At 42.9% G+C, this 26,618-nt stretch overlaps 1 protein-coding gene across 6 annotated transcripts in view; it reads left to right on the top strand.

Moving 5' to 3' along the window:
- The window catches only part of pacs2 (phosphofurin acidic cluster sorting protein 2), a 220,422-nt gene that overhangs the window by 111,908 nt on the left and 81,896 nt on the right, over positions 1-26,618 (top strand). For 5 of the 6 annotated variants that reach the window (XM_078406219.1, XM_078406221.1, XM_078406222.1 and 2 more), the window contains exons 3-9: positions 6,381-6,470; positions 12,668-12,793; positions 15,289-15,451; positions 17,314-17,387; positions 19,378-19,458; positions 22,927-22,986; positions 23,861-24,018. In XM_078406219.1, the coding sequence (XP_078262345.1) occupies positions 6,381-6,470; positions 12,668-12,793; positions 15,289-15,451; positions 17,314-17,387; positions 19,378-19,458; positions 22,927-22,986; positions 23,861-24,018 (752 nt within the window). The remainder of the gene's footprint in view (positions 1-6,380; positions 6,471-12,667; positions 12,794-15,288; positions 15,452-17,313; positions 17,388-19,377; positions 19,459-22,926; positions 22,987-23,860; positions 24,019-26,618) is intronic. The other variant, XM_078406220.1, reaches the window with a different exon arrangement.

The following is a 26,618-nucleotide window of genomic DNA, read 5'->3' on the forward strand; positions in this document are numbered from 1 at the left end:
ATTGCAGCCGAGCTGCAGGAGACGCTTCCCGGGGCACTCCCTGCCTGGCAATGGCTCCACGGTTGGGCCGAGTGGGGAGGGGGAGGGGGGTAGGGAGAGGGGAAGGGGGAGGGAGGGAGGGGGATGGCGGCAATAGGGGAGGGGTGAAGGGGAGGGATGGGGAAGGCGTGAAGGGGATGGGGAGAGTGTGGAGAGGGGAGAGAGGAGGGAGCGGTGAAGGGAATGGGGAGAGGGGAGGAGGGGGTGCTGCACCAATGCAGGAAAGGTTTGGGCCCCACGGGTCCATTTGGTCTAGTTATTCACTAAAAGCGTACATCAAAATTCCTTGCCAGTGTTTATATTTCCATGGCAGCCTCCTCTCACCTAATGCCCTCCAACAAATCCTCTATTTCTCTCCCTCATTTGTGAAGCGTGAATTAGAGATGATCAGTGCATAAGGGAAAGCGAGAAACATCTGAGTGGTTATCCACAAAGTTATCAAATTTTTAAAGCACAATTGTGGGAAGAGAAAAGTGCGGTTCATAGCTTACATTGTTTCAAAACTATGGGCAGATGAAGGGGGGTACTGCATCTTTGCAACGTGAAGGTAGATAGAGGGTGGGGCTGGCAACCAAAATCCTAGCAATAGCATTATAGAGCTAGAGGCAGTCCATGGTGGGATTGAAGGGAGTAAAGAATTTGAAATGATAAAGACATTTAATTAGCAGGGTCATAGGTAGTGTCCTCTGTAGGATGTCAATGAGGGCATGTTGTCTGCATAATGACAAATGTCAGCTTTAATTCGTTTGATAGTGCACAGCTGAGTCAGAAAGGTGCGGTTTCAGACAATGTTGACGATAGAAATGTAAATTTAGTTTAGCTTGGCGATACAGCGCGGAAACAGGTCCTTCGCCCACCGGGTCCACGCCGACCAGCGATCCCCGCACACCAGCACTGTCCTACACACCAGGGTCAATTTACAATTGTTACCGAAGACCTACAAACCTGTACGTGTTTGGAGTGTGGGAGGAAGCCGGAACACCCGGAGGAAACCCACGCGGTCACGGGGAAAGCGTACAAACCCCGAACAGACAACACTCTTAGTCAGGATTGAACTTGGGTCTCTGACACTGTAATGTGCCACCATGCCGTCCTACCTTGGGTGCAATGCACCCAAGTATCTTAGGCGCCATTCCTGTGCCATATTTAGAGAATCCCATGAACAAATGTTGACAATTGTGATCTGTCCTACTTACTAAAAGACATGTCAATTGCATTTTCTTTGAGCCTAGTAACGTACAATTAGTAAAACATCATCAACATGATGATCTCAGCAAAGTAGGCCAGAAATCACTCTTGTGAGCTTGAGAAATTGTAGTTTGAGATTCTGCAGTTCTGAAATGAAATGCTTGTCATTGGTTAAATTGCACAGCCTGCTGTGAATAGTTTTGGTCTGTGTCAGTGGTTGTAAAAACACATTGCAAAAAAAAAAAAAGAACATTGGAATTGAGAGGTTATTAAAGATTGAATCAGTGTTGGTGTTACTCCAGGAACAAAAGATCTCTGGGTTACCTGATGACTTTAAAATTATTGAATGGTTTAAATTATTAAATTGATAGACATTGTGATGTTTCTATGTGCAGGTAACACTAGCCCAGGACGTTAAAAACTTAAGGGAATCTGAAAGGAATATTATTATCTCGTGGTGGTGGGAAAGTGCAACAGAGAGTAGTTGAGGCATAAATACTTTTTGTGGTGAATTGTCTGTTTCTGCTGCATTGATGTTGTGCAGAAGAAACCTATGTCGCATATTTGGGTGCGACAATTAATGGATTAAACTTGCAAACTTTGTAGTTTGTAAAGTTTGTGCCTGGTTTGCTCATTTATGATTTGGTTGGATCCTCTAAAGTTCATCTTAAAGTGCTCTGCTTCCAGGTACTGATGGGCAAAGTGACATCCCCTTTCATTTTCATTTTTCAGAATCATCCTTATCTTTCCAAGATACACTTCGTTCATAAGATGGTGCCTTTGTCTCTTGCTTCTTACCAGCACAACCTTGAATGTTAACCAAGTCTTGCAGCAAGCAGGCATGGGGTGCTTCATAACTGATCTTGTCTTATCCATACATCAGTACAGGAAGAGGTTCTTCAGCCCACCTGATTCATGCCAGCTCCCAGTACATCAATCCTGTTACTTCTTTGGATCCCTACAATCTGTTCACTCCTCTCCATCGCTCGTTCAATTCCCCTTTGATTCTTTCAACTATTCACCTGCAATAACAGTTAACACAGTAGCCAATTAACGTACAATAATGTGTAAGAAGGAACTCCAAAAGCTGGTTTAAACTGAAGATAGATACAAAATGCTGGAGTAAGTCAGTGGGACAGGTAACATCTCTGGAGAGAAGGAATGGGTGACGTTTCGGGTCGAGACCAGAATGGCTTGGGAAACCAAACTGAGCAATTGTGCACATGCTATTGTTCAGTAAGTGACATTGTTAATGCCATCCATTTTTTGCTCATTGAGAAGATTGCATAGTAATTATTCAGTCTTGTGGTCCGGAGAAAACGAATCAATTTTCTGTATTGTTACATAGATGCTAGTCTTGCAGCTCGACTGGAACAGCTTAGGTAGGGATGCCACTAGTTCATGATGGAGAAGGCTGGGACATTGGCTGATAAGTGTGAAACAGATATGTGAAACTGTCCCTTGACTAATGTGTGGGCTCATCCTATAATTCCTCAAGTTACTAATAATAAGATATTTTTCTGTCTTACTGGCTCTCCAGCTCACATTCTCATGTTCCACCCGAGCATTTGAGTCACTTCCCTCAATAATAAGCTGTTCAACCACTAATCTTTGCTGATCTAGATTTAGGCCACATGCCCAATGCTGAAATGAACATAAATTTAGAAATGACATGAACAGAAACCACAGTCAGACATGTATCGGAATTTTCCATTTGGAGCTTTGTCTTTGCTCAGCCAGAAAGAGTATTGTGAAATTCCATACAACATTTCCAGTTTTGTGATTTCCTGCCATTAGAAGTTATTTAAAATATTCTGCAACTGTAAATTGTCAAATGTAGATATCCTGAATTCAGCAGAAACTCATGCAAAAGAATACAGGATATTTATGACCAGGGAATTATGTAGAAACCTAAGAATAAAAAGGAACGATGATGAGATATTGAATGATGAGAGAGAAGAGGATGGTACAGCTTGTCTTATAGTTGGCCAATGATTATTAACAACTAATGAGGAATAGCCGATGATTGATCTTGCTTTCCTTTTAAAGCAGTGCCAAAAGGTTTGTTAAAATTGCAAGATCTAAGTTTTCCCTAACTCTCTATTGCATTACGTGTGTGAAAACATTTGTATAAGTTGGTAATTGTGGTCTGAAGGCATTATAATTAACGCCTTGCTTTGTGTAAATACACATTATGAACAGTAAGAGCTGTTGTCCAATTGCATAGGTTTGTTTCATCTATTAACACGCAATGTGGAATATATAAATATGAAACAGTAACCTACTGTTATTACTATACACAGCAGTCTAACCTAAAATACATAATACATTAGGATAAAGAATTACAAGGTACCAGAATGCTACATAAAAACATAAGGAACACAAGCAAGAACAAGCCTCTTGTGCCTGCTCCCCATTAAATAAAATCAATGTTGGATCTTTTCTATGTCACTTTCTTTGCAAACCCCAACCCCAAGTCATATGAACACGAGGAGCAGGTGTAGACCACTTGGCCCTCTCAACCTGCTCCTTCATTTAATAACAGATCGAATCATAACTTCAATTTCACATTCTTGGTGACCGACTGTAACCTTTTACCTTGTTTATCAAAAATCAATTTACCTCTGCCGGGAAAAGATTTAAAGATTCTGCTCCCAGCGCCCTTTGATATCAAAAGTGATACTCCCATGGTGTCGCAGTATATTTGAGACACTTCAAATGGTGTCATGTTTGATTACTCTGCACTGAAAAATTATTCCTGCAATAAGTAACTGGAAATGAATTAATGTTTCAAATTGTTATCTTTTCATTAGAATGCAGGTAGGTCATCACTGTGAAATTATCTATTTTTTTCTCTCCACAGATACTTCAATTTTTTTGCTCAATATTTCCAGTATTTTTTGTTTCTATTTTAAATTTCTAGCATCGACAGTTATTTCCTTTTAACATTCCAAAGAGTTTAACTGACTTACATTAAAATGTTCTTGCAACTCTCTCATGTTAAATCAGGTGATCTTATTGAACCACAGGACTTTTATGGGGCTTTCCGAGTAGTTGCATGGGTCTTGTTTCTCTCGGAAAAGCTGTCTCGAACCAGGGGTCTTGGTCCCAAAGTAGAGGTTGGCTCTTCAGGCTAGATGAGAAGAAATCCCTTCACCTAGAGGGTGGCGAATCTTGTGATTTCTTTACCCAAGAGGGCTGTAGAAGCGAAGCCACTGAGTATTTTAAACAATGTTTTAAAAGTTGAGGGGAATCAGCAAGCGGTGGGTTGTGCTGGCAGGTAGTACTGAGGTAAGAGACCGGCTTAGATCTTATTTAATGGTTGAGCAAGCACGAAGAGGCAAATAGTATTACCCCTTTTCCATTTCTTATTTAATTCTATTGGTGGTTCTTAATTTATTGATTGAAAGATACAGCATGGAAACAGGCCCTTCGCCCCATCGAATCCGCGCTGTCCACTGATCACTCGTTCATATTGGTTACATAGATACATAGACAAGAGGTGCAGGAGTAGGCCATTCGGCCCTTCGAGCCTGCACCGCCATTCAATGTGATCATGGCTGATTATTCACAATCAGTACCCCGTTCCTGCCTTCTCCCCATGTCCCGAGATTCCGCTAGCCCTGAGCTTTATCTAACTCTCTTTTGAATGCATCCAGTGAATTGGCCTCCACTGCCTTCTGAGGCAGAGAATTCCACAAATTAACAATTCTCTGTGTGAAAAACCTTTTCCTCATCTCGGTTCTAAATGGCCTACCCCTTATTATTAAACTATGGCCCCTGGTTCTGGACTCCCCCAACATCGGCAACATGTTTCCTGCATCTTGCGTGTCCAATCCCTTAATAATTTTATATGTTTCTATAAGATCCCCTCTCATCCTAAATTCCAGTCAATACTAGCCCAGTCGCTTCATTCTTTCATCATATGACAGTCCCACCATCCCGGGAATTAACTTTGTGAACCTACGCTGCACGCCCTCAATAGCAAGAATGTCCTTCCTCAAATTAGGAGACCAAAACTGCACACAATACTCTAGGTGCGGTCTCACGGGGGCCCTGTACAACTGCAGAAGGACCTCTTTGCTCCTATACTCAACTCCTCTCGTTATGATGGCCAACATGCCATCAGCTTTCTTTACTGCCTGCTGTACCTGCATGTTTACTTTCAGGTTCTATGTTATCCCACTTTCTCATCCACTTCTTACACACTAGGGGGCATTTACAGAGGCCAACTATCCTCCATACCTGTACATCTTTGGGACGTGGGATGAAACTGGAGCACTTGGAAGAAATGTATGCTGTCACGGCATATGTGCAGACTCCACACAGCCAGCACCTGAGGTTAGGATCAAACTTGGGTCTTTGGTGCCCAGGCAGCTGCCCTTCTAGCTGTTCCACCTTTGGCCCTTGCTTTAGATCCTAACTCAATTTGGCTCTTCTCACTCCAAATGTACAACCCTGAAACAGGCCTTCGGCCCACTGAGTCCGCACCGACCAGCGATCCCCGCACATTAACACTACCCTACACCCACTAGGAACAATTTTACATTAATATCAAGCCAATTAACATACAAACCTGTATGTCTTCGGAGTGTGGGAGGAAACCGAAAATCTCGGAGAAAACCCACACAGGTCACGGGGAGAACATACAAACTCCATACACACGGCACCCGTAGTCAGGAACGAACCGGGGTCTCTGGCGCTGTAAGGCAGCAGCTCTAACTCTACGCCACCATGCCGCACAAGTTTTGTTCCTCTTGCTCTGGATCTCTACCACCCTTGACCCACTATGCTCATTCTGTGGGTGGAGAAGAGGGATGGGGAGAAGGAAGGCAATTTTGAGCTTGGTGTTTTCTCGTGGCACTGTCTGCAATGCCTTTCTGTGCCCTGCTACCGGCCCCACCCTAGAGGACTGGCAGGATACACACAAAGGGTTTGCTGTCCAAATACAACAGTTTTACAGACAATGATGTTTGCTGTACATTTAAATCAATTGTATTTTGAAAGCAAATACCATGAACAGGAGTGCGGAAATATAATTGGGTAATGGGAGCATATTAGGATAAAAATATTTCAATAATTTCCTACATTGCACACCATTGAAAAGTGTTTGATCAAATGGCTCATTTTACTGTCCTATGTCTTGCACACAGGGTTCAAAAAGAATCTTAAGATCGCATGAGATTGTACTGCCTCCTTGTGGCCTGGTGGAGTCTGACCTCGCACTAACCTTCTCACTGCAGGTATCTGATTCATTTGGTTTTGCTTTTTTATTTCTGGAAATATTTTACTGGAAGATGCATGCAAAGTCGATTTGATAACGTTTATCCTTTGATGGTATAAATTAACTTTCCATACCAATCGCATAAAGGCAATCAATTCACCTTGACAACAAACCCGAATTGTCTTACGCCTGACCATACAGTTATGTAATATTTCATTAGATGTACAGAAAGATGAAGGTATGTACAGATTATTCATTTAGTACAAAAGCTCGCAAGGCAGAGATTCTCACACACATCTCTAACCTGATCTATTGCAATTGGTGCTTGCTCCTCTACATTGGCGAGACCATGCATTTATTTGGCGACCATTTTGCAGAACACTTACAGCCATACTGAGCTTCCAGATGCATGCCATTTCAACCCCCCATTTCCATTCCCACACTGACCCCACGACCTGGGAGAGGCCAAATGCAAACTAGCAAAGCACTTGAGTAGCCTATGGCCCAATAGCAAGAATGTTGAATTTTTCAATTCAGGTAACCTTAACCCTGTGTGTTCCTTATCAATTTTTAGTAGTTCACACAGGATCTCTTTCTTTCACTTCACCTCATTATCTAGACTCATTAAGCTGCCCCAGGCAGTACCATCTTCCTTCACCTACACACCTAACTACCTGGGTTACTTCTCCCACACACCTGTCTACCTGGGTTACCTCCTATACACCTAAATATGTGGGTTACTTCACCCACACACCTGTCTACCTGGGTTACCTCCCATACACCTAAATATGTGGGTTACTTCACCCACACACATGTCTACCTGGGTTACTTCTCCCACACACCTATCTACCTGGGTTACTTCTCACTTGATTCATATTCACTCACAGTTTTCCTCCCTCGCCCACATGGCTCCATCTGCCCACCATCCACCCTCTATCTGTTGCACTTTAGTCTGAACTGATGTATCTACCTTGTGACAGTAATAAACCTAAACCTAATCCCTCATTCCCCCCCCCCTCCCCCTCATTTACCTATCACTAACTAGACTTTTTCATTCCTTCCTCTCTCTTTACATTCTCAGTCCTGATGCAAGGTCACAACACAAAATGTCCACCGTCCCTTTGCCTCCATGGATGCTGCTTGATCTGCTGAGTTCTTCCCGCTGTTTAGGTTTTATCCTCCAGATTCCAGCACCTGCAGTTGATTGTCTCCTTTACTCGTCTGTTATGTACATTGTGCCCTTAATGTCTATGTGCAAGTTCCCATTTTTGTCCTTAACAGGCCTCATTCCTCTGTGTTTTGGCCTTTTAATCTTTATATGTCTTTAGCTTTGGAGCGCTCTGGATTCCTGGCAAATAATCATTTCCAATTTTCACTTTGCCTTTGAATTGTTTTTCATATATAATCAGCCTGTTTCTGGATCGCATTAACAACCTGACAATTGTCGTAATACTTAATGGAACCATTGAAGATTGAGGGGTTTCCTTAGAGCAAATAAGAATGAACAGTTCACTCTGGCCGGTGGGTCAGGTAGCAGAGTACACAGATATTAAATAAAGGGTAAAACGTGGAGGGTGGGGAGACACAGTGGTATGAAATATGGAGTTCATTAGCAAAATACTGTACATGGTAGAAATAGGAAATAAAACAAAATCCTAGAAATGTTCGGATATCTGTCAGCATCTGAGAAGAGACAAATAAAGTTTGTTCCAGGCCTATTGTTCTGAGTTGTGACCTGGAATATAATAGCCAAAAATAGTGGTGGAGCAGGTACAAATGGTAATTGGATAAGTGGTGGGGAAAAATGAAAATTGTAAAACAGTAGTGTGAAAGCAGGGAAATGGAACAAATTGAACATAGCCAGCAGTGGTACAATGGGACAAATATCATTCCCTAGATCTATCCTGTATGACAGATTATATGCTCCAAGGGCATTATTATCCCTCGTGTTCTGCAGAGGGATCCTATCACTGCTTTGGGAGGAATTTTAATTATCAAGTTGGCAGCTTTGTATTCACTTTGTGGATACGTTGCAAGATTATTCATTATGAGTCACCTATTTTCTGCTAGTGTGAGATCAGTGATGTTGATTGCAGATTTTAATCTCGCACAATTTCACATTCTAATAATTTCACATTCTAATAACTGAACGTGGTGCAAATGGGAGACAAGATTCGTGTCTCTCTTGCAGAATTGTGCCTTGTAGCCTGTACTGGTGTTATGTTGCAGCAAAACGTGTATCTTCTGCTTTCCTTTGCTTGTCTAACCCTTTCTCCAAGCCTGTCCCACGTTGAGTGTGGTCCCTATCAATTTAATGAGGTAAATTGTCTCTCATCGGGAGGGTTTAAACTAGATTGGCAAGGGGATGGGATCTCATGCACGATAGAGGCACAGGAGAGGCTAGACGTTGGTATGGAGGGTGGTGTGGAAAAGGTTTGTGGACAAAATAGGCAAAAAGCCGGAGAGCAAGGAAGGAGGGTTGGTTTAAACTGCACATATTTTAATGCAAGGGGCTTGACGGGTAAGGCAGATGAGGTTAGGGCGTGGATAGGTACGAGTGACTGGGACGTTGGAGCCATGACTGAAACCTGGTTAAGGGAGGGCAGGACTGGCAGCTTAATGTTTCAGGGTACCGGAGCTTCAGGAGAGACAGGGGTGAGGAAAAGAGAGGAGGGGAAGTTGTATTGTTGGTTAAGGAGGATGTCATGGCTGTGTTCAGAGGTGACATTACGGATGGTTCATCTAATGAGGCTATATGCGTGGAGCTGAGGAACAAGAAAGGGATGATCACCTTGTTGGGGGTGTACTACAGACCCCCAAATAATCAACGGGAATTAGAAGAGCAAATGTGCTGTGAGATTGCAGACAGTTGCAGGTCAAGTAAGGTTGTTGTAGTAGGGGATTTCAACTTTCCCAATATAGACTGGGAAAATCATAGAGTGAAGGGTTAGATGGGGTGCAATTCCTCAAAAGTGTTCAGGAGAGTTTACTTAAACAGTATAAGAAAATAACTGCAGATGCTGGTACAAATCGATTTATTCACAAAATGCTGGAGTAACTCAGCAGGTCAGGCAGCATCTCGGGAGAGAAGGAATGGGTGACGTTTCGGGTCGAGACCCTTCTTCAGACTGAACTTAAACAGTATGTGAAGGCCCCCATATGTGAGAGGGCAAAGCTGGATCTAGTATTGGGAAATTGGGAAGGGCAAGTTAATGAAGTGTGTGTGGAGGAGCCTTTTGGGACCAGTGACCACAGTTCGACTAGGTTTAAGATAGTTATGGATCGGGACGGAGAGGGTCCACGCGTTAAAATGCTCAACTGGGGTAAGGCCAACTTTGAGGGTGTGAGAGACGGTCTCGCTCAAGTTGACTGGAGCAGGCTACTTGAGGGGAAAGGCCAAGTGGGATGTTTTTAAAAGTATACTGAAGAGAGCTCAGGATGTGTACGTCCCCCATTAGAGTGAAAGGCAAAGCAGGCAAACGTAAGGAAGCTTGGCTGATGAGGGAAATTGAGACATTAGTTTAAAACAAGAAGGATGCATGGGATAGGTATAGGCAGCTGGGATCCCTGGATCCAGTGTTGTCCTCTCACGCATGGGGGCCTTCACATACTGTTTAAGTAAACTCTCCTGAACACTTTTGAGGAATTGCACCCCATCTAAACCCTTCACACTATGATTTTCCACGTCTATATTGGGAAAGTTGAAATCCCCTACTACAACAACTTTATTTGCACATTTGCTCTTCTAATTCCCGTTGACCAGAAGGGCAAAAGGGGGCCAGGAGATAGCTCTGGCGGGTAGTATAAAAGATCCCAATCCCAAAAGATTTTATAAATACATAAGGGGGAAAAGGGTAACTAGAGAAAGAGTGGGACCTCTCAGGAATAAAAGCAGTCACCTCTGTGTGGAGCCACAGGAGATGGGCAAGGTCATTTCACCTCTGTATTTACCAAGGAGGACGGAGGAAAATGAGCAGTCACTGGAAGTGTCATGAGAGCAGTCAGTGTTACCGCCGAGGAAGTACTGAAGGTACTGTCGTGTTTGAAGGTAGACAAATCTCCGGGGCCTGATCAGATATATCCGAGATATCGCGGGAAACTAGAGAGGAAATTACGGGAGCCCTGGTTGAAATTTATGAGTCGTCCTTAAATACAAGAGAGGTGTCAGAGGATTGGAGGGTAGCAAATGTTGTGCCTCCTTTCAAGAAGGGCTGCGAGGAAAATGCTGGGAACTATAGGCTGGTGAGCTTAACATCTGTAGTTGGTAAGTTACTGGAGAGTATTCTGAGGGATAGGATGTGCAGGCATTTGGATGGGCAAGGGCCGGTTAGGGACATGGTTTCGTACGTGGGAGATAGTGTCTCACAAATCTGATTGATTGTTTTGAAGACGTGACCAAAAAGGTTGATGAGGGCAGAGCTTTAGATGTTGTGTACATGGACTTCAGTAAGGCGTTCGACAAGGTTCCGCATGGTAGGCTGCTCTGGAAGATTAGATCGCAAGGGATCCAAGGAGAGATAGCTGAATGGATAGCACATTGGCTCCATAGAAGGAAGCAGAGGGTGATGGTGGAAGTTTGCTTCTCAGAATGGAGGCCTGTGACTAGTGGTGTACCTCAGGGTTGGGTGCTGGGCCTGTTACTGTTTGTCGTCTACGTCAAAGATTTGGATGAGAACATACAGGGCAAGTTTGCTGATGATACAAAAGTTAGTGGTTTTGAAGATAGTGAAGATGGTTGTGAACGATTGCAGCAGGATCTGGATCGATTGGCCAGGTGGGCAGAGGAATGATTGATGGAATTTAATACAGAGAAGTGTGAGGTGTTGCATTTTGGGATGTCGAACAAGGGCAGGAACTGCACAGCAAATGGTAGGTCTCAGGGTAGTGATGTGGAGCAGAGGGATATAGGAGTGCAGGTGCATGGTTCCTTGAAGGTCGAGTCGCAGGTAGATAAGGTGGTCAAAAAGGCTTTTGGCACATTGGCGTTCATCAGTCAGAGTATTGAGTATAGAAGTTGGGAGGTTGTGTTGCAGTTGTATAAGACGTTGGTGAGACTGCATTTAGAATATTGTGTTCAGTTTTGGGCACCATGTTATAGGAAAGATATTGTCAAGCTTGAAAGGGTTCAGAAAAGATTTACGAGGTTGTTGCCAGGACTAGAGGGTGTGAGCTGTAGGGAGAGGTTGAGTAGGCTGGGTCTCGATTCCATGGAGCGCAGGAGGATGAGGAGAGATCTTATGGAGGTATACAAAATCATGAGAGGAATAGATCGGGTAGATGCACAGTCTTTTACCCAGAGTACGGGAATCGAGGACCAGAGGACATAGGTTCAAGGTGAAGGGGAAAAGATTTAATAGGAATCTGACGGGTATTTTTTTCACACAGAGGGTGGTGGGTGTATGGAACAAGCTGCCAGAGGAGATAGTTGAGGCTGGGACTATCCCATCATTTAAGAAACAGTTGGACAGGACATGGATAGGATAGGTTTGGAGGATTATGGACCAAGCGCAGGCAAGTGGGACTAGGGTAGCTGGGACATTGTTGGCCGATGTGGGCGGGTTGGGCCGAAGGGCCTGTTTCCACACTATATCAATCTATGACTCTATGACATTGCATCCTGTTGTGAACTTAGAAAAACAAACGCAAAAAATGGCTGCTGATCAACATATGCAGACCGCTTTCACACTTAGATCAACATGCCCGGCGCTGATGTATTACAGTATTCTTGTGTTCACTGGGTGAGACTCCCAAGTACTGAACTCACAAGTACTTATATAAGATATTCATTTGGAGTTGTGCAGTGTCTTGCTAGGAACCAGATGTGAAACCCTTCCCTCCCTTCTGTTGGCTACTACTGTGCCAGGAAAACTAGGTCTAGGATGAATCCCTGTATTCAGTTGGAGTTTCCTTATTAATGAATGGTTTGCTAACGTGTGGAGAAACTGCCTATGGGAGCTTTTGTTGGTTGAAGGGGATGTGACTGAGAGGCTGCACCCTGGCCAGAGCCACAGTGAGTGTGGGGTCTGGCATTTGTTGTGAGCAGACTCTACAGGTCCTGCTGCTCCCTCGTTTCAGCTGAAGCTGCTGTCTTCCCCTCTTTGCACAACTCTCTCTGCAGCCTGAGAATTTCCCTGTCGTAACAAGCTCAATGGCCAGCAACCAGCAGGTGAGCTGCATTGCTTAATGTACCACTTACTATTTTTTCCCCCCCAACAGTATCCACATTTTCTCAAAAGGGAGGGCAACAAACTGCAAATCATGCTTCAGAGACGAAAGCGATACAAGAACCGGACCATTCTGGGGTACAAGACTCTGGCCGTTGGTTCCATTAGCATGGCTGAGGTGAGATGTGGATAAAGAGTCAAACGACCTGTCTTTGTCGTCACTGTTCACTGTGGAAGTAAATTTGACTTTACGTAATTCTTGTTGGAAGTTCGAAAATAAAATCTGAATTCCAGTCATAGTGAGAGACAGCACGGAAAAACGTTCTTCAGCCCACCGAATCCAGGCTACACATCAACCTCATTAGACTTTAGAGATACAGCGTGGAAATAGGCCTACAGAGTCCACGCCGACCATGATCACACCGTACACTAACAATATCCTACACCAAGGGTTCCCAACCTGAGGCATATTTACCTCCAGGGGGTAAATTCCGCCTACCCAGGGGGTAAATATGTTGATTCTGCATTTGTACTTATTGACTGACTGTGTTTGGTTCTGATATACCGGTTTCTGTTCATCATTAGTTGTTCATAAATAAGTGAAATAACATTGTTATGTGCTATTATTATTATCATCGTTATTTGAACTTAAAATAATAATGTTAAAAACAGTATTTTAAAACGGGACAAAAAAGGTTGGGAACCCCTGTCCTACCTACACACCAGGGATAATTTATAATTTTACTGAAGCCAATTAACCTACAAACTTGCACGTCTTTGGAGTGTGGGAGGAAACCGGAGCACCCGGTGAAAACCCATGCGGTCACGGGGAGAACGTGCAAACTCCGTACAGATGGCACCTGTAGTCAGGATCGAACCCGGGTCACTGCGCTATAAGACAGCACCTCTCCCACTCTTGTCACCGTGCTTCCATTTACACCAATCCTACACTAATCACATTTTATTCTCTCCACATTCCCATCGACTCCCTCCAGATTCTACCACTCACCAATGCACTGTGGAAATTTGCAGTGGCAGTGGTTGGACACGTTAGAGGCAGGAAACATGTTTCCAATGTTGGGGGAGTCCAGAACCAGGGGTCACAGTTTAAGAATAAGGGGTAGGCCATTTAGAACTGAGATGAGGAAAAACTTTTTCAGTCAGAGAGTTGTGAATCTGTGGAATTCTCTGCCTCAGAAGGCAGTGGAGGCCAATTCTCTGAATGCATTCAAGAGAGAGCTGGATAGAGCTCTTAAGGATAGTGGAGTCAGGGGGTATGGGGAGAAGGCAGGAAGGGGGTACTGATTGAGAATGATCAGCCATGATCACGTTGAATGGCGGTGCTGGCTCGAAGGGCCGAATGGCCTCCTCCTGCACCTATTGTCTATTGTCTATTAATTAACTGATTGACCCTGCACATCTTTTGGGTGTGGGAGGAATCCTTGGGGGAAACCCCAGGGTGAATGTGGAAACTCCACACGGATCCGCAATGCGTTAAGGTTATCAAAAACAAAACCTACATTAATATTGCGCATATCATATCCATTTTAATGGGGTCCAAAACCATTTAATTTTAAAAATATACAAATACTCTTGTAATATTGGAAAGGTAGCAACCAATTTGCCAGTAACTAGCTCCAGCAAGCAATGGTGTAATAAAGACCAGTTAATGTATTCTAGTAATGTTATTTGATGGACAAATATTGACCAGTGTATGAAGAGGCTGTTCCTGCTCTTCATGAGAACAGAGCCTTGGAGTCCTTTGTATTCACTTGTAAAAAAACTACAAGGACTTGTGCTCACCAATAAAAAAAACACAGCAAATGTTGGGAATCTTAAGTAAAAACATAAATTGATGGGAAAAAAAGGGTCGGGTAGCATCTGTACAAAGAGAAAGAGACCCACACTACCTGGCCACACACTCATTTCACCCCCGCCATCGGGAAGAAGGTGCAGGAGCCTGAAAACTAACGTCCAGGTCCAGGAACAGCTTCTTCTCTACAGCCATTAGGCTGTTAAACACTAAATCCTCAAATAAGCTCTGAACTACATAGACTATTATTGTTTGTTTTTTATGTGTGCATGTGTGTCACACACACACACACACATACACACACACACACACACACACACACACACACACACACACACACACACACACACACACACACACATTTTTCTCATCTATTTTATTGTTTATAGTGTACTATGTTTACATATTCTGTTGTGCTGCTGCAAGTAAGAATTTAATTGTTCTATCTGGAACATATTGTTGTACTTCGTGGTCCGGTATCTGTTATACCTTTGTTATGACTCTGGACGGACCACAAGTACACGTGTTTAAAAGGTTTGAAAGCTGGAGCTTAAATCCAGGCTGTTTATTCCATGGCCACCTGGAACCAGAGTGACCACCAAATCACCTAATTCTCTTATATACATGTTACCACACAGGCAAACAAAGTAGTCCTTGTGATACAACAAAGTAGTCCTTGCAATATCACAACACATATGACAATAAAACACTCTTGACTCTTGAAATGCGGATGTTAGATTTCACATTGCAAGAGCAGGGGGTGCTGCCTGGGATTCCAGTTGACTGATAATAAGAATATGTAGAAACAACATTTGCAAGTATTAAGTATAGATTTTTTGTTTATGTCTTCTGTTATACAGGTAATGCAGCATCCAACAGAAGGTGGCCAAGTCCTCACCCTGCTCAGTAACCTAAAGCAAGCTGCAATAAAAGTGGCAGAAATCTGGATCTTTGCATTGTCCAGCCAGCCAATTGATCACGAGGACAGTGCAATGCAGCCTGGTCAAAAAATAAAATCAACAGGTGGGATAGAATCCATCGCAACATGTATATCGAAAAAGAAATACTATTCATTCCAATAATAAGTACTGATATTTAGTTGACCCATGCATTCAGATTTGTTCACAAGGGAACTGTTAATTTGGAAAGGTATACTTGGTTTAAGTGTTTCAATACCAATGTACAATAAGAAAAATTATTTTATTATGTAATTTTCTTGATGTCGAAAGTCATTCAGTCCATCGACTATATGCTAGCTCTTAGACCAAAACTGTTTCCTCTGCTCATTTTCTCTTATCACTCTCTCTCTCGCTCTCTCGCTCCCTCTCGCTCTTTCTCGCTCTTTCTCTCGCTCTCTCGGACCTCCATTTGCACTAGAGGTAATTTACAAAAGCCAATTAACCTCGCAACCCACCCACATTGGGATATGAGAGGAAACCACAGCACCCAGAGAAATAGCAGGTGGATGATGTATATAACCAACCTTGTATAGATTCTTCTCCAAGGTGTTTACTTTTTATTTTCAGTGTTTATTGAGTGTCCACTCTACCATGTAAAAAATTATTTTGGTCCTTTTTTTCCCCAGGCTAATTGTATCCCTTCCTCCAGGTATTGATCACATGTTTTACATTGAAGCTGCTCTCCAGAGTTGTTCTCACTCCTCAATGTGGAATTTTGTGAGATCCGTCTGTAAATTTTCCAGGTGCCTGTAAATATTAACAGGCTAATTGATCGTGCTGCTGCACTTGTCAGCAACAACCACAGGTTTAGTTTACAGAGCTCAATGCACTGATTTTCTTCCTTCTATTATCCCTCCCAATCGGGAGGGTTTATGGCATTATTATCTCTTTCGTTCCATCAAAAGTAAGATTAAGATCGTGATCTGAGATCATGGGAATGACTGAATGGAAACTCCCTCTGTTCATTTAAAGGTCCTTCTGCCGTCTGAATGATGTTGGTGTTGTTGACTCAGTATGGCCATTGGTTTCTTTTAAATAATCTAGAACAGATTTAGAAATTATACAATATAACATAACATAACATAACATAACAACACTTTATTGTCACTCGGCACAACACCGAGCGAAATTTCAGCAGTCACACAAAATACAGCAAAAAGAAAAATATGATCCTTTGTGAATATGGCCTTTGGAAACCATGTGCAAAATCACCTGTTCATCAGGTATGGTACACTTCAGAATCAGAATCAGAATTACCTTTATTTGTCATCCAAAAAACAAGTCTTTTGGACGAGATTTCGTCACCCACAGTCCAACAATAAGAGCAATAAAATAAGCAATTACACAACCACAAACCAACACACAAAAAAAAAAAAAAAAAAGAAACATCCATCACAGTGAGTCTCCTCACTGTGATGGAAGTCCCCTCCTCACTGTGATGGAAGGCCAGAATGTCTTTTCTCTTCCCCTGCCGTCTTCTCCCGCGGTCAGGCTGTTGTAGTTGCCACGTTTCAGGCAGCGCCGGACGGTGAAAGGTCCGCAGCGGGCCGACCCAAGCCCCGCGATCCGGTACTTGTCGTATAACCCTTCTTAGATTATCACGGATCATCTTTCTCTACAATTGAAGAGCTTGGTACATTTACTGATCCAACCTCCAGCAATGTAATAAAATTAGTCACAAGTTTTTTTAAAACTGTATGTGGGTAGTAAGGCCGTAAAACCATCTCTCCACGTTATGCTTAACATTTAATTAAATGCAAGTAAATCCCTGATTATTTATGCAGGTTTTACAGTGTTAATTGCAACACTTAAACCAGAGATATTTGTGAAGTGTTTGATTTATTATTCATATCTGCTTTTAGCAATGCAAGCTCTTATGTTGCTGGGATGCATTTACATTTTGAAATTGCTTTTGTTATTTCACAGATAACTACTCAGAAGAAGAGTATGAAAGTTTCTCTTCTGAACAGGAAGCCAGTGATGATGCAGTCCAAGGACAAGTATGTAACACTAGAAATGTCCACAAACATTTCTACATGTGTCCTTATTTGGTCATAAGGGATAGTAATAGATTTAGGCCATTCGGCCCATCAAGTCTATGCCATTCAATCATGATTGATCTATCTCTCCCTCCTAACCCCATTCTCCTGCCTTCTCCCCATAACCTCTGATACCCGTACTAATCAAGACTCTATCTATCTCTGCCTTAAAAATATCCACTTGGCCTTCACAGCCTTCTGTGGCAAAGAATTCCACAGATTCACCTTTAACTAAAGATTTGCATCCACAACAAGTTCCTGCTTGTTCTACCAATACCTGCCAATTATAGACCAAAAATATGTTTCTTAGCCATAGATATATTCAATTATTTAGTCTACACACCCCTGGAGTTGAGAATTCCAAAGATTCATCACACTGGGAACATTTTATTTTTAATCACATTCTTAAGTGACCAACCCCATTTTCTAGAAATGGCTGTTTCTTCCGCTATCGAATGAAACATCCACCCAGCATCTTCCTTCATCTCAAAATCAGTTTTATTTTAAGCTGGGAGGAGTATAAATCCAATCTATTCAACACATCCTTGTAAAGCAGTGCTTCATTTCAAGAAACAATGTAGTTCAACTTTTGAAATGCCTCCAATTGAATTTTAGCCATCCTTAAATAAGATGAAAACTGTGTAGTATTTACCAGCTTTCATCAATGCTCTGTGCAGTTCTGGCTAGACTTTCCTGCTTGTACTCCCCATCCTGCAATAAAGTCCCAGGTTCCATTTGCCTTCCTAATATCTTGGTGTACCCACTTCCTAACTTTGTGCTTCATGGACAAGAATATACTGACTCGTGCAGTCTCTCAATTTCAGATGTGTGCATTTCCCATATTATGAATCATCTGCCAAACATTTATCCACTTGCTTAACCTATTTTGAGTCTCTTTGATCTATAAATGGTAAATGCTCTGCTGACAAGCTTCATTCTGGAATAGGAGTATTGCATTTGTCATTTACAAATCCACTTGAATCTTTACAGTATTTTGGAAACTTTGAAAGATCACAGCCAGTTTTTCAGCTGCCATTTCTTTTCAGACTCTCACCAGGTCCAAGACATTTGCAACCTTAAATCCTCTTCGGTTACCAGTATCTTTTTTTCCTGTGATAGTGGTTTTAAGTACCTTTCTCCTTCAAGAGTCAAGAGTATTTAATTGTCATATGTCCCAGATAGAACAATGAAATTCTTACACGTAGCAGCACAACAGAATATGTAAACATATGTAAAGTACACTGTGAACAACATAATAACTGGGAAAAAAAAGTTCAGTTTGTACAAATAGACATGCGCACGCACGCACGCTAGTTAGCCAAGTAAACAGGTTTAATAATGCATATTGGGTATGTTTGAGGCACTGTCTAAAGCAGGCGCAATGAGTTGGGAAGTTTCTCCTTTTAAAATGGAGACGCATTCATGCATAACTATTTAACATTTGCACAGAGTGGAGGGAAAATTTAATTGCACCCTTTGTACATCCAGAAAATATTTCTCTAGCCCTGTGTGAATGCGGAAAATTAGATTTGTTCCTATATCCTCACCTCCCTGCGATATTCCTCACCTTTCCTAAAGAAACTTTTAGTTTATTAAACCACTAGTCGGCACATAGCCTGGGTAAGCACTATCCAATTGTCTGCTCTCCCACTCTTTCCCCATAGCCCTGAGGTAACCCCAGACTTCATCGCAAAACGTTCCCGTTGAATTGAACCCAAATGTATATATGAATAATGTAAATGTTTGGAAGTTTTTCATGGCATTTAACCTTAGCACATGTGCATTTCACAGTCCATTTGAGGTAAATTTGTCTTTCTTCATCCCAGCTAGAGGGTTAAATGGCTGCTGGTGATACTTTTGAAAGGGGAAAGTAAAGGAGTGCTAACCATGGAATAGTTCCTAATGTGACATGTCTATAGTCATTGATTAGTTTTCACCTCTTTTATTCAAGGATATGGATGATGATGATGATGATATCGGAAAGCCAAAAAAGCAAAGAAGGACAATCGTGAGAACTACCTCAATTACAAGGGTTAGTCTGGTTTAATTTGCAAATACTTTTTTTCCAATATATTGAAATGTTGACATGACACTAGCCTCCTTTTGCTCTGGTATTTTTAGATTTTTTAGATTTAGAGATACAGCGCGGAAACAGGCCCTTCGTTCCACCGAGTCCGCGCTGCCCAGCGATCCCTGCACATTAACACTATCCTACACATGTTCCAAGAAAGTTCCAGAGACGTAAATGAGTTTGCGGAAGCGGTTACGGACTTCATTGCCACTATAGCCGATACCATCATCCCCACGGTAAGGGTCAGTATCTTCCCTAACCAAAAACCCTGGATGGACAGGTCTATTCGCGTGGCCTTGAATGCTCGCACCGCTGCTTACAACTCCGGCCTGGCATCCGGCAACATGGACGACTACAAGGGAGAGTCCTACCGACTGCGAAGGGCAGTGAAGGATGCAAAAAAGAGGTACCGGGACAAGATGGAGTCACAGATGGAGCAGCAGGACACCAGGCGCCTTTGGCAGGGGCTATGGACTATAACTAGCTGCAGGTCCAGCACCCCCTCAACCGGAAGTGCCGGCTCCTCCTTAGCTGATGACCTGAACTCTTTTTACGCACGGTTTGAGACGGGTAACACCACCAACTCGCCGTCTAAAAACAGCACCGAAGGGGCGCTGGCTAGCGAGGCTGGAGGGGGATCCACCGCCGAGGATGTGCACACATTCTCGGTGTCCGAACATGAGGTGAGGTGGGCTCTGACGCGTGTGAACACGAGGAAAGCTGGAGGCCCAGATGGTATATCTGGGCGAGTACTAAAGTCTTGTGCTACTCAGCTTGCTCCAGTTCTCACCACAATATTCAACCTCTCCTTGGCAAAGTCCGTGGTCCCTGCATGCTTCAAAAGATCCATCATTGTACCGGTGCCAAAGAATGCCTCTCCAGCGTGTTTAAATGACGACCGACCGGTGGCCCTCACCTCGGTTGTCATGAAATGCTTGGAGAGGCTAGTCAAGAAGCACATCTGCGCCCTCCTTCCTCGCAACATGGACCCACTACAGTTCGCATACCGTCCGAACAGGTCCACGGATGATGCGGTCTCCCAGGTTCTACACACCGCTCTCTCTCATCTGGACAGCCAGGGGGGCTATGTGAGGATGCTGTTCATTGACTTTAGTTCAGCATTCAACACAATAGACCCCAGCAGACTGGTTGAAAAGCTGCTGGAACTGGGGCTTAGCACCCCTCTGTGTGCCTGGGTCCTGGACTTTCTCACTGCCAGGCCCCAAGTGGTCAGGATGGGGGAACACACATCTAGCTCCCTCACCCTGAACATAGGATCCCCCCAGGGCTGCGTCCTTAGCCCCCTACTGTACTCCCTGTACACACATGACTGTAGGGCCAGGTTCAGCTCAAACTCCATCATCAAGTTTGCTGATGACACTGTGGTGGTGGGCCGGATCTCCAACAACGATGAGAAGGCCTACCGGGAGGAGGTGGCTGATCTGGCACTCTGGTGTCAGGACAATAGCCTCCTCTTGAATGTCACTAAAACAAAGGAGCTGATTGTGGACTTCAGAAGGGCTAAACATCCAAGGACGTACACGCCACTGGAGATAAATGGGTCTATTGTGGATAGGGTGAGCAGTTTCAAATACTTGGGAGTCCGCATCGCAGAGGATCTGACGTGGGCAACGCACATTGCCGCACTGGTGGGTAAGGCTAAGCAGCGCCTTTACCACCTTAGACAACTGAGGAAATTCAGAGTGTCGCTGAGGATCCTTCATTGCTTCTACTCTGGGGCTGTAGAGAGCATCCTGTCCGGCAACATTACAGTCTGGTTTGGGAACAGCTCTGCCCAGGACAGGATGGCCCTGCAGAGAGTAGTGCGTTCGGCAGAACGCACCATGGGAACTACACTCGTCCCCCTGCAGGACCTATACATCAGGAGGTGCAGATCCAGAGCAAGCAAGATCATGAGGGACCCCTGCCACCCCAGTAACGGACTGTTCCAGATGCTACGGTCAGGCAAACGCCTCCGCTGTCACGCTGTGAAAACGGAGAGGATGAGACGGAGCTTCTTCCCACAGGCCATCAGGACTGTCAACTTTGATAACCCCAGAGACTAAATTTTTGTCGACACTTTTTGTGCTATGTTTAGTAACTTATTAACTTTATTTATATGCTGTAACTAATTCTTTTTGTGCACAACCCGCAGGCATTGCCACTTTCATTTCACTGCACATCGAGTATGTGTATGTGACAAATAAATTTGACTTGACTTGACTTGACTTGACACTAGGGACAATTTTTACATATCACCCAGTCAATTAACCTACAAACCTGTACGTCTTTGGAGTGTGGGAGGAAACCGAAGATCTCGGAGAAAACCCACGCAGGTCACGGGGAGAACGTACAAACTCCGTACATATGGCGCCCGTAGTCAGGATCGAACCTGAGTCTCCGGCGCTGCATTCGCTGTAAGGCAGCAACTCTACCGCTGCGCCACAGTGCCGCCCTCTTTTTATTTCATTCCTCACATGTGTAAATTATAATGTTTCATTCTTAATTGTTTACTGTATGTCAGGTTACTTGTGAGCAAAGCACCAAGGCAAATTCCTTGTATGTATACATACTTGGCATTTAAAATGTATTCAATTCAATCAATTCATTCAATTCAATTCAACATTTTATATGTCCATGCAGCATGTCCCATTACTCATTTTATGTAAATATACCTTCCAATGTGCTTCTTTGCTGTTGACTGGTAAAATCCATCCATGCTTCCCCTCGAAATCAATTCAATATCTACTAAGCCATTTTCCTAAAAGAAAATTTGTATCAGAACAGTTACTTATGAGACGATTCATCTTGCTCGTTGCTGTAGAAAGCATCACAACTGCACCAGAATAATTTAAGTCTGATATTATCTATTGTGGGATTTGAGTGAAATTACCAATTTTTAAGGTCATGGTCATATTTGCAACCAATCAAGACCATCTTGAGTTTGTATGAAATTAGTTTTATCCAGTATTAAGCAGAGAATTTTACACTAATCTGCCAGTTATAATGCAAAAAAAAATAAAAGCTGCTGGAGGAACTGAGCAAGTCAGGCAGTGTTTATGGAGGGAAATGGAATGGTGGCTTTTCATCCAGACTGAGGATGAAGAGGGAGTCTTGACCCAACCCATAGTCTGTCCATTTCCCTCCACATGTGCTGCCTGACCTAATGAGTTCCCCTGGCCGTTGGTTTTGTTACTACAGATTTGAGTATCTGCAGTCTCTCATGCGTCAATTATGAGGACAATTTTGACAGTGAAAGAGTAGCGAGCCCCCTCGTCTAGTTCACTGCTCTTTCATAAATTAGTTGGTTATAATTAGTGAAATATCATCTCTTTGAATTCGCATTGCTCAGAATGTATTCTTTTTGGGGAGTCGGGGAGATGTGGGGTGAAGGTGATTGTTGTTCTCATAGTTTAATGTTTTTTCCAGCAACAGAACTTCAAGCAGAAAGTAGTCGCTTTACTAAGGAGGTTCAAAGTTTCAGATGAGGTATGAAATTGACACATTCTTGTACTTTTCATGGATGCAGGGTGTCATTTGCAGTACACAGTAATCCTCCATTACGATGTCTCAATCAACCAAGTATTCCAACACCGATGAAGGTTCTTCAATTGTCTGCGGTGCAAGAGGGACATTCCAATCTTTGCTCCTTTGAGTCCGGCATCATTGAGTGGCAGTTCAGAACCCTGATTAATTTCCCTCCATTTTCAGTGACCTTGGAGTCCTAAGATTACTCCCTGGCATTTTCACAACCATGGGTTAGATTGGCAGATACAGTGTTAATTGTCAGCTAGTTCTCTCTTGTATGGTCTTGAAGCTGTTGACTTTTTGATACCATTCAACAAATCTTGATTATCTTCCCGTAGCCCTCCCTATTCATGGTTGTGATTGTCAAGTTATCCATTGATAACAATTGACAGCAATTGTCTGGCCCCTTCCTAACCCCCTCAAATCCAGCTGCCTCTTTGCCTTTCCTAACTCAAAAGAACAAGATTCAATTCTGAATCCTTTGCTAGCTGAGATCTGCCATTTCAATGCAGAAAACCTGTCAGAGCAATTTCATGGTCTATTTGTTGTTACTTTGTAAACGGTGGACCTTTGCTAGAAGGCCTTTAACATCTGTTTTGACCAACTAGGTCAAACCGCATTTACAGAAAATTGAGATATTGTCTTGAATAATTAGATAAATAGCATATCTATATTACTTGTGGTTTTTCTTTAGTAAAAATAAGTTAACACATTGAATAATCCAGACAAATGCGTTATGCAGCCAAATTGTTTCTCTATGTTGTTCTTTGCTAAGGAAGAGATCATTTGTATATCAAAGCAAGGCTGGAATAAAAACAATGCAAATCGGTTGTAGGTCCTTGACTCGGAGCAGGATCCCACAGACAACGTGCAAGAAGTGGAAGAGGACTTAGACCTGCTGTACGATAGCCTGGATGTGGAGAATCCCAGTGACAGCGGCCCTGATATGGATGACGATGACAGTGTCCTCAGCACTCCAAAACCAAAGCTCAAGTATGGAGGGCACTTAAAATGTTCTGTTCATCAACTTACCAATTATATGATTAATGTTGCTGCATTGGGATTGAGTCAGAGCTGTACTTTAAAATGCATTAAATGTATTTGTTGTTAAAATGTTGAATTTAAATGTAATTACGTAGTTCATATCAGTGTCTAAGGACATTCCAAAAAGATTTAGGGTCAACTAAGTGCAGAGAATGATTGTAAAATTGCAAGGAGGTCATGACCAGATCTAGTAGGTTTAAATCTTGAGAGGGAGGTATATTCTTACCAGGACTGCAGTGAAAGCCGTTTGATCATCTTTAAAATGTTGCTCTGGTATCTATAATAGAAATGTGAGAGCACAGCCTGGTTGATAGTGCAGTGCTCCTTTGTGACTGCACTGGACTTTCAACATAAGTCTATGGAGTGCAGCTCAAATCCACCATCATCCAACTCGGAAGATCAAGTGCTCCCACTGAGACCTGTTTGACACTTGGCTGTCGAATTTCCCACAATTGAATGGGGGTGTTGCACTTTTTTGAAGGACACTTTGAAAGCAGCAATGAATCTTTTCCTCAATTCACTCAGTTCAATCTTGGCATGACAGAGCTCCGAGGAGAATCAGGGTAGTAAACAGCGTGGCTAGCCCATGATGCAACTATAGTAAGGGTCTGAGTGCTGTGGATGCTGCCATGGGACAGGGTGCTATTGATATTTCTTATCCTGCCATTGGATATGGTGAATTTCAGTGAAACATTAAACATTCAGTGCTTTGTGATCTCAGCATACAGGGGAGCAGAAATTATCGTTTTCCAATAGACCAAGATGATTAGATCTTTTCTTTATTCTGCCTTCAGTGGGAGGAGACTCTTAACCACATTTTCCAGGATCTCTTCATGGACCTTTATCATTTGAATAGTGTTTTGCAGTCTGGGACTGGGAAAAGATTAGCAGTAGATGTTGAGTGTAAGGCTGAGTGAGAAATCACAGAGATATAATGACCAAACAGGCACTCACAACTTTTGGACTGACCACTGCCAAATCCACTCTGTTAATTCTATCAGCCTGGCTCCAAAAATATGGTGGCAATGAAATATTGCCATCAGAAGTCAATGTTGAAGGTCTCAAAAGCTTGCAATGATGGTTCTTGGGCAGCACCTCGGGTAACCTGATGAGCTTCACCCAACAAAACCACAAGCGTTCACGGTATCTGATTTGATTTCACCATAATTAGAATATGTAAAAGGATTCTTGGCTTCACCATCAGAAAACATCTTGATAAGAATGACCAGTAGATGAACAAAGTAATCTGTGAATCGGAAATGCTAATACTCTCATGGAAAAAAAAATGGCTGTGTTGGCAACAGAAAACGCACAACCTAAAGAATTGGGTAGAAAGAGTACAGATGGTCCCACAAACCCTGATAACCCAATCATGTATGGAATTTTCAATGTTATTGAAGCATGTTAAAGGCTAAACACCTAAGGTCCGACCCAACCCCCCTTGAGAATCAAGAACCGAGGTGAACTTTGGTTCACCTTCGGGTTAACTACAGAGATGTAGTTAACACCCCATGGAAGGGATGTTTTGAAGAACTCCTCCACTGTGACCCTGACACAAGTTCCTTTCAAAGTTCAAAGTGAGTTCTTTTGACTGCGTTCCACAACAAACTCTCTAGTCTGGTCCTGCTGCCATCCTGACTGAAAGAGATCAAAAAGGCTATGCGCTAGCTGGAAAAACAGTAAGGATCAGAATACATTATTACTGAAGTTTGATGAAGAACTTTAATCACAAATCTACAGCCTTATCTCGCTCGACTGAGAAGAGGAGGGTGTGCTAAACGCTTTGGAGATGGCTAAATTGTGGTCTGTCACCCAGAGGTGCCATGAAGGGACCCCAGTCCGTTGCCATGTCAGCAGAGTAAAACAGCCTCTGAATTTACCATCCGAGTGCCATTGTCTATCACTGCCCAGTCTGGGATGGTTTAAAGATGTATTGCCTTCCCTCTCAAGAATTGGATTGTCACTGCACTTGTAAAACTCAACTTGACCATGATCAAACCAGACCTAGACTGATGATATATATATTAACCATGCTTAACTCTTGTCAAATATCCATGCCTGGCTTGTAGATGATGCATGCACTCACATTATCAGCATTGAGGATCCAGTGCTCCACTTCATGGTTGAATTCTCGTCTCGAGGAGCGTGAATAGTGTATTATTAAGTGATGGCTGATATTGGTCTCAAAGTCTTTAAATCAAGTCATAAATCCACAAGCACTTTTAAGTGGCACTGATCCAAATCTGAGAACCTACAACTTGTTTTTCCAAACACAACACATAAATTGGCCACAGACTGACTAGTCCTGTTCTGAACATGGGATTTGTGCTGATACTAGAGCAAGGAAACTTTCATTTTATTATTTTAAGATTGATTTATACTGGGATCAGTGGTAATAATGCAGCAATAATATCTCTATATTTTACTTTGAATCAATCAGAATCAGAAATTTGTAGCGTCAAAGGCTGATTCAGCATATAATAATAAATGAATGTATTATCACACCTGCTGAGTTACTACAGTGACTCTATTGTGAGCCAGCATCTGCA

This window comes from Rhinoraja longicauda, chromosome 10, assembly GCF_053455715.1.
Source record: "Rhinoraja longicauda isolate Sanriku21f chromosome 10, sRhiLon1.1, whole genome shotgun sequence".
Lineage (NCBI taxonomy): Eukaryota > Metazoa > Chordata > Chondrichthyes > Rajiformes > Arhynchobatidae > Rhinoraja > Rhinoraja longicauda.